This window comes from Etheostoma cragini, chromosome 12 (genome assembly GCF_013103735.1).
Source record: "Etheostoma cragini isolate CJK2018 chromosome 12, CSU_Ecrag_1.0, whole genome shotgun sequence".
Taxonomy (NCBI): domain Eukaryota; kingdom Metazoa; phylum Chordata; class Actinopteri; order Perciformes; family Percidae; genus Etheostoma; species Etheostoma cragini.
In genome coordinates, this window is record NC_048418.1 from 19,954,984 (window position 1) to 19,967,806 (window position 12,823).

General features: G+C 41.9%; 1 protein-coding gene across 4 annotated transcripts in view; it reads left to right on the forward strand.

Moving 5' to 3' along the window:
• mpz (myelin protein zero) overlaps nt 1-6,480 on the forward strand; it is a 17,680-nt gene extending 11,200 nt beyond the window's left edge. Inside the window, exons 6-7 of one of the 4 annotated variants that reach the window (XM_034886928.1) lie at nt 2,845-2,874; nt 3,911-6,480. In XM_034886928.1, coding sequence (XP_034742819.1) covers nt 2,845-2,874; nt 3,911-3,922 — 42 coding nt within the window. In that variant the 3' untranslated portion in view covers nt 3,923-6,480. Of the gene's footprint in view, nt 1-2,545; nt 2,820-2,844 lie in introns of those variants that run through there. The other 3 variants (XM_034886927.1, XM_034886930.1, XM_034886929.1) reach the window with 3 other exon arrangements.
• Nucleotides 6,481-12,823: the final 6,343 nt, after the last annotated feature.

Here is a 12,823-nt window from a genome sequence, read left to right on the forward strand (position 1 = left end):
ATGATAATTGAGTGCACTCTGTATCGATCTGAACACACACACACACACACACACATAGCCTACACACACACACACACAACCCACCGTTCTTCTTTTCATCCCCCAATTGGCTCACCTCCTCACTTTACTTCACTCCCTCCATGCTCTCTCATTCATATTCCGGTCCCCAGTCTCCTGCTCTCTCTCTCTCTTCAGTCCCATCCTCCACTCCTTCCCCACCTCCCACCTCTCCTCCCTGCCTTTGACTTCCTTGCTGACCATGAGAAGCATCTATCTGTCTGTAATTCCCCCTATCCTCTTCCCTTTTAACTTCCTTTCTCGCTCTGTCAATCCTCCATCATCCTTCTACCCACCACCACCACCGCCACATCACTTCTTTCCAGTTCCTCTTCTCTCCTTCCTCAGGTGTTCTGGGTTCTGATCAGCTTCGGGTTCTGGACAGAAAATCGCTACCTCTCACTTTGCATCTATCTCTCAATCCCCCTCCTCGCCTGTCTCCATCTCTCTTTAGCATGCAGCAGGGGATGCAGCCACTTACGTTCCTATCTGCCTCCCCCACCAGTCCCTCCTGTTTTTGCCACTGTACCCACATTTCCTTTGAATTGTGTGCAGCCCCTGTAACAAAGGTGGCTCTGCATTCTGCCGTTGCAGGCTCGACTGTGTTGAGAAGGCAGCCTCATCATTGGGGAGCTCTGCAATACAACAAAAACAAAGCCTACCTTAGGATGCATAATGGTAAACAATACAATGACATACGGGGGGATCTAGGTTTTTCGAAGGTAATGACACCGGCTGGGGTGCGCAGCTGCTCCAACAAGCCGGATGTTAGCGGCAGCGAATGCCTCCATTGCTGTCTTATCAGAATGCGGGCTGCTTTTACACAGTGCTGTAATTAAAGATGATACCTTTTCTAATGCAATCAGTGGGGTAATATTAGCCAAAACGTCAGTGGCTAGCAGCATCCTCCAGTGTGCTTTCCACCGTTGACTAGCCTGACATATTAGAGGATATATTTTATTCTCCAAACCTCAGATCCAGCATGCTTACTATTCACTCTGTCTGTCCTCAGTTTGGAACACTTTACACAAGTGTCCTGGCCCGTGGTTCAACCTGTGGTAGATTATTAAAAGTACACAGTGTTGTGCAAACCATTACACGATTGAAGATTTATAGGGCTCCATCAGAGCATTATCTTACACTTGTGATACTTTTCAATAGGTTAATGCACAGGTTAATGCACTGGAATACAACTATTGTAGTAAGTGTAAGTGTTACCTTGACCCCATCTCCACACTGTACAGTTCCTCCTGATGGATTTGTTGTGCTTAAATGAAGCCTCACTTTCCTTCTTTCCTCCTCCTCCTTTTTATAGATTTCTTCTTAGAGATGTTTTAGCCATTGCACAGACAATGTACAGAATGAGAGGGAGCGGATGGATGAATTATATAAGAACAAGAGGAATAGAGGATGAATGTATAACTTTAAAAATACTATCACATTACCAGTAAAGTCACCATGGCTACAGAAAAGTTGTCTATAAGCATTTTTTTTTCCCTGTATACTTGAATTATTCAGTTAATAGCCCAATTATATAACTTAACTGAATATTTCATTTCCAACTTTACTCTCTAATTGTGAGCATTGTGCTTGAATGTGCAGCTAGCCCTCAAACAATTAGATTTTCTCTTTTTTGTTTAGTTTTTAGTGTCTAAAGTCTAATTTTTTTAGAGACCCAGTATGCATGGGTGCATGGATTTTGCCGGACAGGTGTCTAGGTCAAAATAATGTGTAAGTTTTGAACACATTTTATTGTCAACAGAATAAGCCTCTAGAGATGGAGCATCCTTTTTTCAAGATAGACCTGGCAAGACATTTCATCTTCATGTATTTAGACAACTTATGCACAAAACATCCAGAAGGAAAGAAACCAAAAAACAAAACAAAAACAAACAGGAATTTGAATAACAATAACATAATCATTAGTTTAACACTACATCCGATGGTTAAATAGTAAACTTAAAAGCCGCAGCAACTTTCTTTAAACATGGAAAGGGCTAGATTTCAAATAATTCAAATGGGGTTATTGATTTGAAGTATAGTGTTGGTGAACAGCCTTTGAGAAACTGTTTCACTACCCTTGCATACTTAAACTACACATGATGTTCAAACAACAGTTTAAAAACTCCTTTTTTAGCCACGTTTATTACCATTTTTGTGTACAAACTGCTAAATTAATTAATAACTTACTTACTCTGGACTTTACCACTGTGATTGACTGCAGAGAAACTGTTTCCACAGAAACAGCCAAATAGAAAGATGTTATATGTCGGCATACAGTATCTAAAACAGTCATATCCCAATAAGAACCAATCTGGTATTGTGTGTGTGCTTGTTTGTGTGGGTGAGTGTAAGTGTGAATGTGCATATAGGTGTGCGTGCGTGTGTTATTGATCACTTGTCACTCAGTTGTCACAGGTGTATGGAGCCGGCCTGCCACTGTGTCCCATCCTAACGCATGGTTACCTGTTTTGTCACCCCCTTACAGCTCTGGACACCACCCCCCCTTACTTGCTACCCCCTCCCCTAAAAGAACTGCCTCTCTACCTCCTCACACTTGTCTCTCTGTATGTCTGACTCTCCTCCTCCTAAATGTGTTCTTCTTTCCTCTTCACTCAGCTCCACCTGTCCTGCTAACTCCATCTCTCATCCTCTCATCTCTAATGCACCCATCTCACCCCTCCTTTCCTCCCTCTCTCTCTCTCTATTTCCCTCACACTCCTTTCCTCCTGAAGTGACTCTCCTCCCCTGTTCTCCCCCTGACCCCCTCTCCCTCCTCCCCCACAGGGCCCTGTGCCTGCCGCCGACCCCTCCAAGGTGAAGGCGGCCGCCTCCGAAAAGAAGAAGCAGGAGTCACGCAAGGATAAGAAATAGGATACGGGGATGGGCTGGGGCGGGCTCGCCAGCCGGCTGCTCCAGCCCGTACGCCTGGCGGGGGCCAAGGCCCAGCCCAAGCATCAGCAGCGAACCGTAGCCAGAAAGATGGAGAGGGTTGAGAGGGTGGTGGGAGGAGGAGGGGAGGAGGGCCCGGGCCGGGTGCTGATGACCATCGATCTGGAGCTGACCCGCAAAAATGGGGAGGAGAGGCCTGGTGGCGAGGGAGGGAGGGGGAGCTCCAAAGCGCTTGGCTTCCTCTCCCGCATCGCCGACCAGCTCACCTTCACAAAATAAACCGATAGGCAAGCAGGGGAGGCCAAGGGGGGGACGGAACTGAGGAAGATAAGAGAGTGGGCAGGCTACTGAGGAGACAGCAGGAGAGCTCAACCACAAACCTGCCTTACACCACTACAACGCCAACCTGAGTCCCTGAATAAATGAGTCAAATCATATCTGCTCTTGTCACAGGCTGATGACTGTAGACACAGCTATACAGGGCCCAGATCTTAAGATGTCATGATAATACACCAGCCGGCACCCGAGTACTTTTTGTCAGGTCATAAGATATGCCATTTGAAGCGAGACCCTAAGACGGCTGGGTTTGATAACAAAATCTAAAAAGCTGCTCCCCGGGTTTTCTGCCTTTTCTGGTTTCTTCCATTGTGATACTATCCACCGAAAAAAAGCTTTCTCCAAGTGCGTCGGATACGCATCACAAATCCCAAGCTGCAGGGACAAGCCAATTTGCTTTTTTCCCCTGGAGGCGATGTGTCAAACTCCAACTTCCTCCCCTCACTCTGATCTTCATTCTTTTTTCATCTCCAATCCCATTTCTTCATCTTTTACTGTGAATTTTCTGACTTTTAATGTTAATTCAAATTACAAAGTGATTTATATGCTAACTGCTCTATCCTGTTTCTCTTCTCTCTCTCTCTCACTTCCCTTCCCTCTTTTCCTCCTTTTCTTTCTCCTGTAGATAAAGGTCTGACTTCTCCATGACTGCCTCCACTCCTCTAGTCTGCTCCCTCCTTTTCTGCCCAGCCTGATGCAACCCCCATTATTTCCCATTATCTCTACTCTTTCAAGACAGCACTGGCTGTAAGAATAGTCCTACTATATCAGTGGCAACCGTGTCAAATATTTTTTTACAATGGCTGATTAGAGAACCTGTATGCACTCATTGGGCAAACTGTAAAAACAGTTTAAGGCCTAACAACACACATAACTTTCTTAAGAGAAACCCGAAAATACATCCCTCTGTGTTAAGAGTCTCCTGAATCTTCCCCCTTAATGTTTACGACTCAATCACACACATACACACACACACACACACACACACACACACACACACACACACACACGCACACTGAGCAGAGCTGCGGGTGCACTCTGGACTTCAGATAGATAAAAAGAGAGACGGAGAGGAGAGTGATAGTGGGAGAGAAATATGATTCCTGCTCTCAGCCGGGCGTAGATAGAGGTTCAAGCCCTCGAGCTTGGGGTGATTCAATCCTTTCAACATTTGAGCTAATGGAGGTTGTTGCCGTGTCCCTGCCCTGGCTAAAGGGGGCTATTTCTGGCCCTATAAGAGCGTGCGGGCTTACTGTAACAGCTGCACATTTTTTAGCTAACGGGGGTGGGGGTGGTGTGAGAAAAAGAAAGAGGTGAGCAGGGTGGGCCGGTGGGGGGCCTGCTGTGCTTTTTGTGCCTGAGAGCATGAGGCTGTCCGCTGTTGACCCGACGGCCGGCTACTGACAACCTTGAATGACGTCACGGCGCATAGGGCTGGCGGATGCTCTCAGGAGTCTGACAAAAGGGTTTTACAGGAAGAGGGGCAACTTCTGTGCTCTCCGAGTTATTTTAGGTCCAGTTAATCCGCTAGCTCGTTTTTCCCCTCGGCAACCCAGGGCTAATTATTTTAGTGCATACTAGTAACAAGATCTCTCTCTCTCCATCTTTCTCCACCTCCTCGCCTCCTGTGCTGTCTTTACTACTTTGTTAGTCATCTCTGCTCGCATCTTGGAATTCACCTCCTTTCCTCCAGAACCATTGTTTGATTCTCTCTGTCCTTATGTCTTTTGCTTACTTTATCTCTTCTTCTTCTTCCTGTCGTCTTGCGACTGCGCTGCATTATTCCCCCACAGAAAAGGCCTATACACAATCCACTCCACACTTTAAGCCTCTCCTTATCTGACTGCCAGGCCCACAGCTCAATGCTCTGCTCCTCTCTCTTCTGTCCTTCCTTCCTTCCTCCTCCTTCTCCTCCTCGTCCTTCTTAAAATTTGATGACGGACATCTCTGTCTCCCCTCCCTCCGGCTTGCCCAATGATCAACGAACGCCCTCTTGCTTGCCCTTCAAATTGCCCCCTCCCCCCAAAGGCATGTCCCCCGCCAGCCCGCCTTCCCTCTCTTCCTTCAACCCTTTACTGTGTTTCTGCTGGTTTCAATGCTAAAAATGCTCTCCTCTGCCCCTTAATGGCAAAGAGCGGAAACACACGGGCAGAAATCCGCCTTTGGTTCTCACTGAAGACGCCGAACAGAAACTTATAATCTAGCTAGCTCTCTTCCGGTCGCAAAAACGACGCGTGTTTTATGTATGTGTGTGTCTAGTAAAAATTGAGATTTGCTCTAAAGCAAAAAACAACAACAGTATGTCACCCTAGGTAAAGAAAAATAAGAAATTTCTTACATATGGAGAACACGTTTATCGAAGCAGGGAAGAAATGTAATTCTATCTGATAGAATGTGTCATTATATCTCTGACCTTGTGTGTTATGGAAGGTACTGTGTGGCTGTCTCTAGTGTACGTTTTATTCCGAGACAAAGGGTAAAACAAGGTTTTCGTGCAGCGTCAGAGAGAATATGAGGGGTGGATGAGGGTTCAGTTATCCTCGGATTCAGTGAGCTGTGGCTGGGGAAGAAAAAGGAGAGGAAGGTGCTTGCTGTGGAAGAAAGCTTCGGAGGAAGAGACTTATCTGCCAAAAATCCATATTTATCACCACAGATAGTCTGCTCTTCCCCCAGAGCCTTCTTTTAAAGGTGCTTCTTTTTCAACCCTGTGCCAAAGATGGATTGTGATCTGCGTGCTTGATATGCAGGGCGGATAGTGTAGACTTGAATGTTCCTTTAAAATTCATAATGGCAATGGAGGTGCTAAATCCACTTATTTATAACTGGAGATCTGTTTCACTCAGCGCTGTTTAACTGTCCAGTCACATGGATTAGTTAGAAAGTTTTTTTTTTTTTCAGCAAAGCCACACAGACACCTGACATAAGACAAACCGCATTAAAGTAGCCTTTTAAAAATGTTTTATATGTATTATAAACTGTATTAGTCATAGTTGCACAATAACATTCCTTTATTGGAAATGACTGGAGCTTCTTACATTTATTTTTTACATTTATTTTAATGCTTGTGATAATTCCAGAGCACTAACAACTTTTGATGACTGTATAATATGTTGTAAAGAGAACGTGAATAAAAATTAAAGCCCCAAGCGAGACTGCTGTCAACAGAAGACAAAGTAAACCCAGCTGAAAAGTGTCTACAGTCTTTTTTCTTTTAATTCCAAGTCACATTGTGTTAATCTGTCATGAATGTCTCTGCCAAGTCATAATTTCATGAAAAAAAATAATGTCCTCCCAAAATAAGATCTCCACTATTTAAAATATTTGAATACTGTGATGGCTGGCATTGAAGTGAAACTAATTATGGAAAAGCACTATTCTAAATCTAAATCCATTTGCATACACAATAAAAATCATTACAGAGGAGGTATTCTTGAGGTTTTGAAAGCTAAACAATGACCACCAGGTGTTCCTTTCAAATTGAAAAGGAATTTGGTTTTAGTAATAAACTTTAAAACATTCGCGTAATGGCAGCTGGTGAGGATTAAAATGGTGTCCTCGCCATGCCCTTTGTTACCTAACTACCAACAAGTAATGATGATTAACTGAAAATAAGTACTCAGTGACCATGATAACCTTTTCACATTTTACAGGGTGACAAAACAAGATGTAATTTTCAGAAAGCCTTAATTTTTCTGTCTTAAAAGGCAGACTGGGTTCAGTGAGCATACATAACCTTTTCAGAAATGCACTGCTTCATATTCAGACAGTTACACTCGCTGTACAACTACAGTCTTTAACTGATGACCATTGAACTGCTCAGCTGCAGCACCTGGGTGATTGGCTGCGTCATGGGTCATGGTATGCCAGTGGGCTCGTTGGAGATGAGCCAGGTCTGCGCAGAATCAATCACCGGCAATCGCCGCCCAATGCATGCTGGTTACATTTATGTCCAACTTGTTTCCGACTTGCTCTGACCTCATGCAAAAGTGGCCAACAATAACCTCACGGCGGCTGTAGTTTTTAGAGCCAGGCGCCAAAGTTGCTTTCAACCATAGATATAGAACAATAGATGTGACATGACATCATAACTAATGGGACAACAGTCCACCATACAATTGCCACCTATGGGCAGAAACTTTATTATGAGCTGTGCAACAATTTTTGACCAGCAAACATTTTCTTAGCTACGCTAATTTAGCTCAAATGTAAGGTTTTGTTAACGTTACAACAAAGTTATGGTTATAACCCTAACATTATAACCGCTGAGCGGCTGATTCCATGCCAATCCAGTGTAAACTCCTAAACCTGTTTCCTATTCTCTCTAGACATAACCAGCCAGCTGTGTAACAGTCTACACAAAGAGTAATTCCCAGGCAAAGCACCCCAACAGTAACGTTAACCACATCACAGTAACACGGAACATGTAACGTTAACCAAGCACACAATCAGCCGAGGGATTGCACTGAATGTGAAGTTTATTAAGGAGCCCCAGACATGGCATGTGGAAAAAATTACTAAATTGTGGCCACAATATGGGTATAATGTGCGCACAAAACACTAATTTGTAGTCACATGCCCATTAATTATCTGGACACTGGTAGAACCAGGAAGATTTACACATGCGTAATGTGAGTGTCTTTTCTTATTCTGTCATCATCAATATTTTGTTGCACAGCATTAAAATCATGCGGTTATCAACGGTCATTCTTAATACCTGCTGAACTTTATCCCGCAACTAGCTTTAATGTTTTGTTAGTATGGGGCCATAAAGCCATGCTTGTTTGTGTCGAGGAGCTGCAGGACACTCACTACAGAGTGTGCTGGATTATGTAAATAACAAACTTCTAAATTGTTTGAATTTTTTAATTTGTCATATTACTGTTGCAAGAATATTGTTAATAAAGCCTGGCAGGGAAAACCTATGTAGCAGGAGAACCAAGTCTTCCAATAAGAATAAATAAGGGACCATTCGGTACCATTTATGGAACGGACCACTGGAGGAAAATAGGGAAGAGTCATGTCTTTTTATTTTTTGTTGAGGGGAGGGTCACCCAATGTTTTTTAGTATGGGGGGAGGGTCACCCAACATTTGTATTCATGAAAACAGCAACATTTCCAAGTGGCTCGGTCATTTAAATTGAAACATTGCAGTTGCTGCTAAGTGGCTAGTGAGCACGGTTAAACTTCTCATCTCCAGTCTTATCTGGATTTGTGAGAAGTGGCGCTGTCCTGAGTTGAAAGTTTTTTTTTCAACTCTACAGTTTTACTATCAACTTAATAGGCCTGTGTGTTCGTGTTGGCTGCTGTCCATTTCCTAAGGTTTTAAATTAAAATTATTTTTTGACTAGCCTACTTTTTTTTAAAAGGGCGTTTGCCTGTACGAGCACCCATGGAAGAAAACCTAAATTGGAGCCTATTATAGAGAAACACTGACAGATCTAACATACATGTTGTAATTTATTTACAAGACTGTCAAAGGCAGACGGGTATCTTTCTGCCGTGCTAGACACTCTCCCTCTCCTCTGCCTGCTTTCTGGCTAGGGTGCGTGAGTGACAGCCTGGTTAGCGAGCTTGTGCCCGCCGTCTCTTGTGGAGCTTTATAGCTTTGAAAAACCACAGGTCCCAGTTAATCTTATAATGGATATGTGTTGAGTTATTTAAACAAATGATCGGGGAAATAAACACCTCTTGTCCGTGAGTCTCCTAATAGAGCTACAGCTCACAGTGGGGTCTGTGAAGGCGGAAAAAAGGGTCTGTGCGCCGGGCACATGGTTCAGAAAGGGTGTACTTGTCTTCATTAACGAACATGCAATCAACCAATCAGAGTGTCATCTCCCATTCCCTTTAAAAGCCACTCAAGTTTGTTCCTCAGCGCATTGCTATTATGATGGAGGATTTGCACCGTCATATTGTTAAGATTATTCTTTTGGGCTAACATGGGGTGAATGCCCTTACTGGGAGAGCTAGAGGCCACACCTGCACCATCTTATTTTTATTTGTAATCTTTTGCATGTGTGTATGCTGCTTCCCTTCCCTGTTTGTGTGTAACAAGCACAGTGTGTGGCCGCTGTGCATAAGCCTATGTGCATTTTGGAAGGTCATAGAAAAATGTATTGCTGGCGGAGGGAGGGTCAAGTCTTTTTTGTCTAATGGTCCCAAAACCCCACCGTTAGCCCCTTAAAGAAAAAAACAAACAGTCCCTAAAAAGACTAAATAAACGCTATAGAGTAATATTGAGTTATATACCTTGTTTATAAGTTTGCGTTGTGCTTCTTCTAAAAGATTGAACATATTTGTCCAAAACTTTGTTTATATTTTCACTCTAGGGTAGTGTAAGAATATTTTTAGTAGTAGTAGTTTAGTAATTAGTAGTGCTATTAGTTAGCCTAGTGCGCCTCTAATGAGTATTTTGTGTAAGTATATGGTACTATTATTTTTGATTTCCCCAGTTTTTGAAGGAGTGCCAAATTGAAGTGGATGTGATCCAGAAACTTGAAGATGAAAATGTAAGCCAGTGCAGTTGCTGTGTATTCTTTTGTCAAGTATGTAAAAGAACATGGTCACACCAGAACAGCTGCACTGAATGTGCAATGCAAATTAGGCCCGGATTCAGTTTTTAAAAACATTTATTTGGCAGCAAAAGTGTACACACTCTTAGACATGTTAAATATTTTATTATTTAAGGAAATCTAATTTAATTTATGAATGTATTTCACAGGGTCAGTGTACATTAATTAATTAAGTAAATGCACCAAAAGGCAATTTTTAATCCGTTGTCTCTGGACAGATCATAAAATTGTCCGCCTTAAAAACAACAACAAGAAGATTACAGTCAACAATATGAATATAAAAAAGCAAACTCTTATAATTCCGTTGATACCTGATCTGAAACCAAATTGCATTGAATCAAGGAAAAATGTTGTGGTATTGAAATGTGTCATTATTTTTATGGGAAATTTCTTTATCTGCGACTTTTGACACTGTAGGTATGATGCTGATTGGTCTGTTATTGTCCACTGACAATGGCTCTCCATATTCAAAAATTGACTGACTTCTACACGCTTGGAAATACTGCTTCAATAATGGAGAGACTGAATGTTGTAAACAACTGTTTTAGCACCAACTAACTTAGTTTTAATTGCATTTCTTTTAACGTAAGATCCCTCTCTTTGATTAGTTTTAGTATGTTTTTATTGCATTTGAGTTTAACTTTAATTCTTTGAATGTTCTCTCAATTGTTGCTACAAAAGATTTCACAATTTGTTCCCAACAATATGTGATCCCAGTCAATCTGGTGGACAGCACTATTAAATCCTTCCTGGTGTTTTTTGGGGATTACAACAAACTCACGATCTGACAGAATAACCAAATCTCTTTTCGAGAGCTCACTGGCCACAAGGAATAAATTGTGATTAGACAGACCAGCTAGCATATTGTATGATTTATATATTCTCTCAGGTCGGTTATAGAGCCAGAAGCTTTTGTCCGATGCAACGACACACACCCTCGGACCCGAGTAATTATTTAAAAAAATGATCTTTCATCTCAATTTGCAGAAAATATCCAGCAAAATTACACTATAGAGAGAAAAAAACAGCCTTTACTGAAGCTATATCCTAAATTCCTTAAATATACATTGACAACATATTCCAATTTGTATGGCATTCATTCCTTTTTTTATTTAGAGTATCTTATATTTTTTCAGATTGATAGAACTGTCATTCCACTAATGGCAGACAGTGACCTGGCCAAGTACAGTGTGGCCTTTTGCAGACAAGCAGCACTAACACAACAAGCACCATACAGGAAAAAAAACATCCTTTCAAGGATGTGTCAAAGACTTTCAGGAACTGAGGGGACACCTAGAGCGCCACAAAAGACATCATCTATGTGGGCAGGAAATGCAAATGCCAATCAGAAAGTGAGGCGGTTTGAGGTTTGCTTGTGGATTTGAAACAAAATGCATACTGCTAACACTGCATTTTACAGTATCCCATTGTTATTGCAAATGACAGAAACAGCTAATTGAAGTTATGCAAACAGATCAATATCAGCTTATTCCCATCAAGGAAACACACTGAGTTGTTGAGGTCCTTTCAATTGCATGACCACCGTTTTTTACAGTATTCTCTGTTACAGTAAGCGAGTGTTGTACTTTGACAGCAAAGATTACTTTCCTTGTTTGTTTATGCAAAACCTGGCCACAGCTGATATTGTAAAAAATTCCTGCAAGAGGGAGAGGAAGAGGAGTAACAGAACGATTCTGTCTTTCTTCATAAACCGTACATTCTGTCTCAGCCCGAGGCGAGTCGAGTGCAGATGTTAGTCAAAAACGTTTTAGCTAACATTTGATTGCTAAAGTTAGCTCAAAACGCTATTCCTTCTTTGTTGTGTTGGATTGCTAGCTTGTAGTCAGCAGGTAACAAACTTGGTTAAGTCGGTTAATTTTTACTGTATTGACAATACAGAAGTCTCTCGTTAGCATCTTTTAGGTTACTTGACTCAAAGGGACACATTCGTGACTCAAATCTGTACTCAACTCACATCGGGCAGTGACACATTCTATAAAGCTACTCTGACACGGATCATTCATTTTTGTACTGAATTTCTGCAACAAAAGAAACCAAATGCATGCTGTACTAAACCCAACAAAACAAAAATGTAGAGAGGCTTCAAGAGAAACTACAATGTAAAACACAAACTATTGTCAATACAATATACTAGAATCTATTGTTGATGGGCAGACCTGAGACAATAAAATAATGCAGTTTCTATGATTCCACCTGATATTAGTGTTTTATTGCATTGGGCTATGACTGACTAAATGTTCCTGTTAAGAGAGACAATATGTTAGTGTTTTGGAAGAATTAATGGATTTTAAGACATGTTTGCAGTTAGACATACTGTGTTGTGTTAGTGTGGTATTGTTTTTCGAAAATTAGTGTTGGCGTTTAATTTACAATGTGTGATTTTGATTATAAAGTTAACCGTTTTGCCAGTTGTGTGGTGTAGGTGTGTTGGTGCATTAAGAGTTTAGGAAAATTGTTAAAAGTATTGAAAAAATTGTCATAGCAATCATTAAAAACTGTAAGTGGGGATGCCAGGTTGAATGTAACTGTGGATGAACCAAACCTTAAAACACCAGACAAAGAGGATGATGGACCTTATCAAACAGTGGATGAGTTTGTGTCTAATTCGGTGCTTGCAGGGGTTTTGATGTTCCAGCACAAGCACTTCCTGAACCACAACCTTCTCCTGTAGTGCTGACTGTCATAAGAGATCACTGTCTTAGTGACTTGATCAGTGCCTTCAAGGACCCAAACATTCTTACAACTGAGGTCATCACAATGTGTTTACCAAATGGAAAGCTTGAACAGGGTGAAGGAATTGGTGTTTTGCGAGACTGCCTGACAGAATTTTGGATGGATTTCTATGACAGCTGCACACTGGGGGTTGAGGTTGAAGTCCCCTTCATCAGACATGACTTTCAGTATGAAGAATGGCAAGCTGTAGCTAGAGTGATTGTACTAGTGCGGAA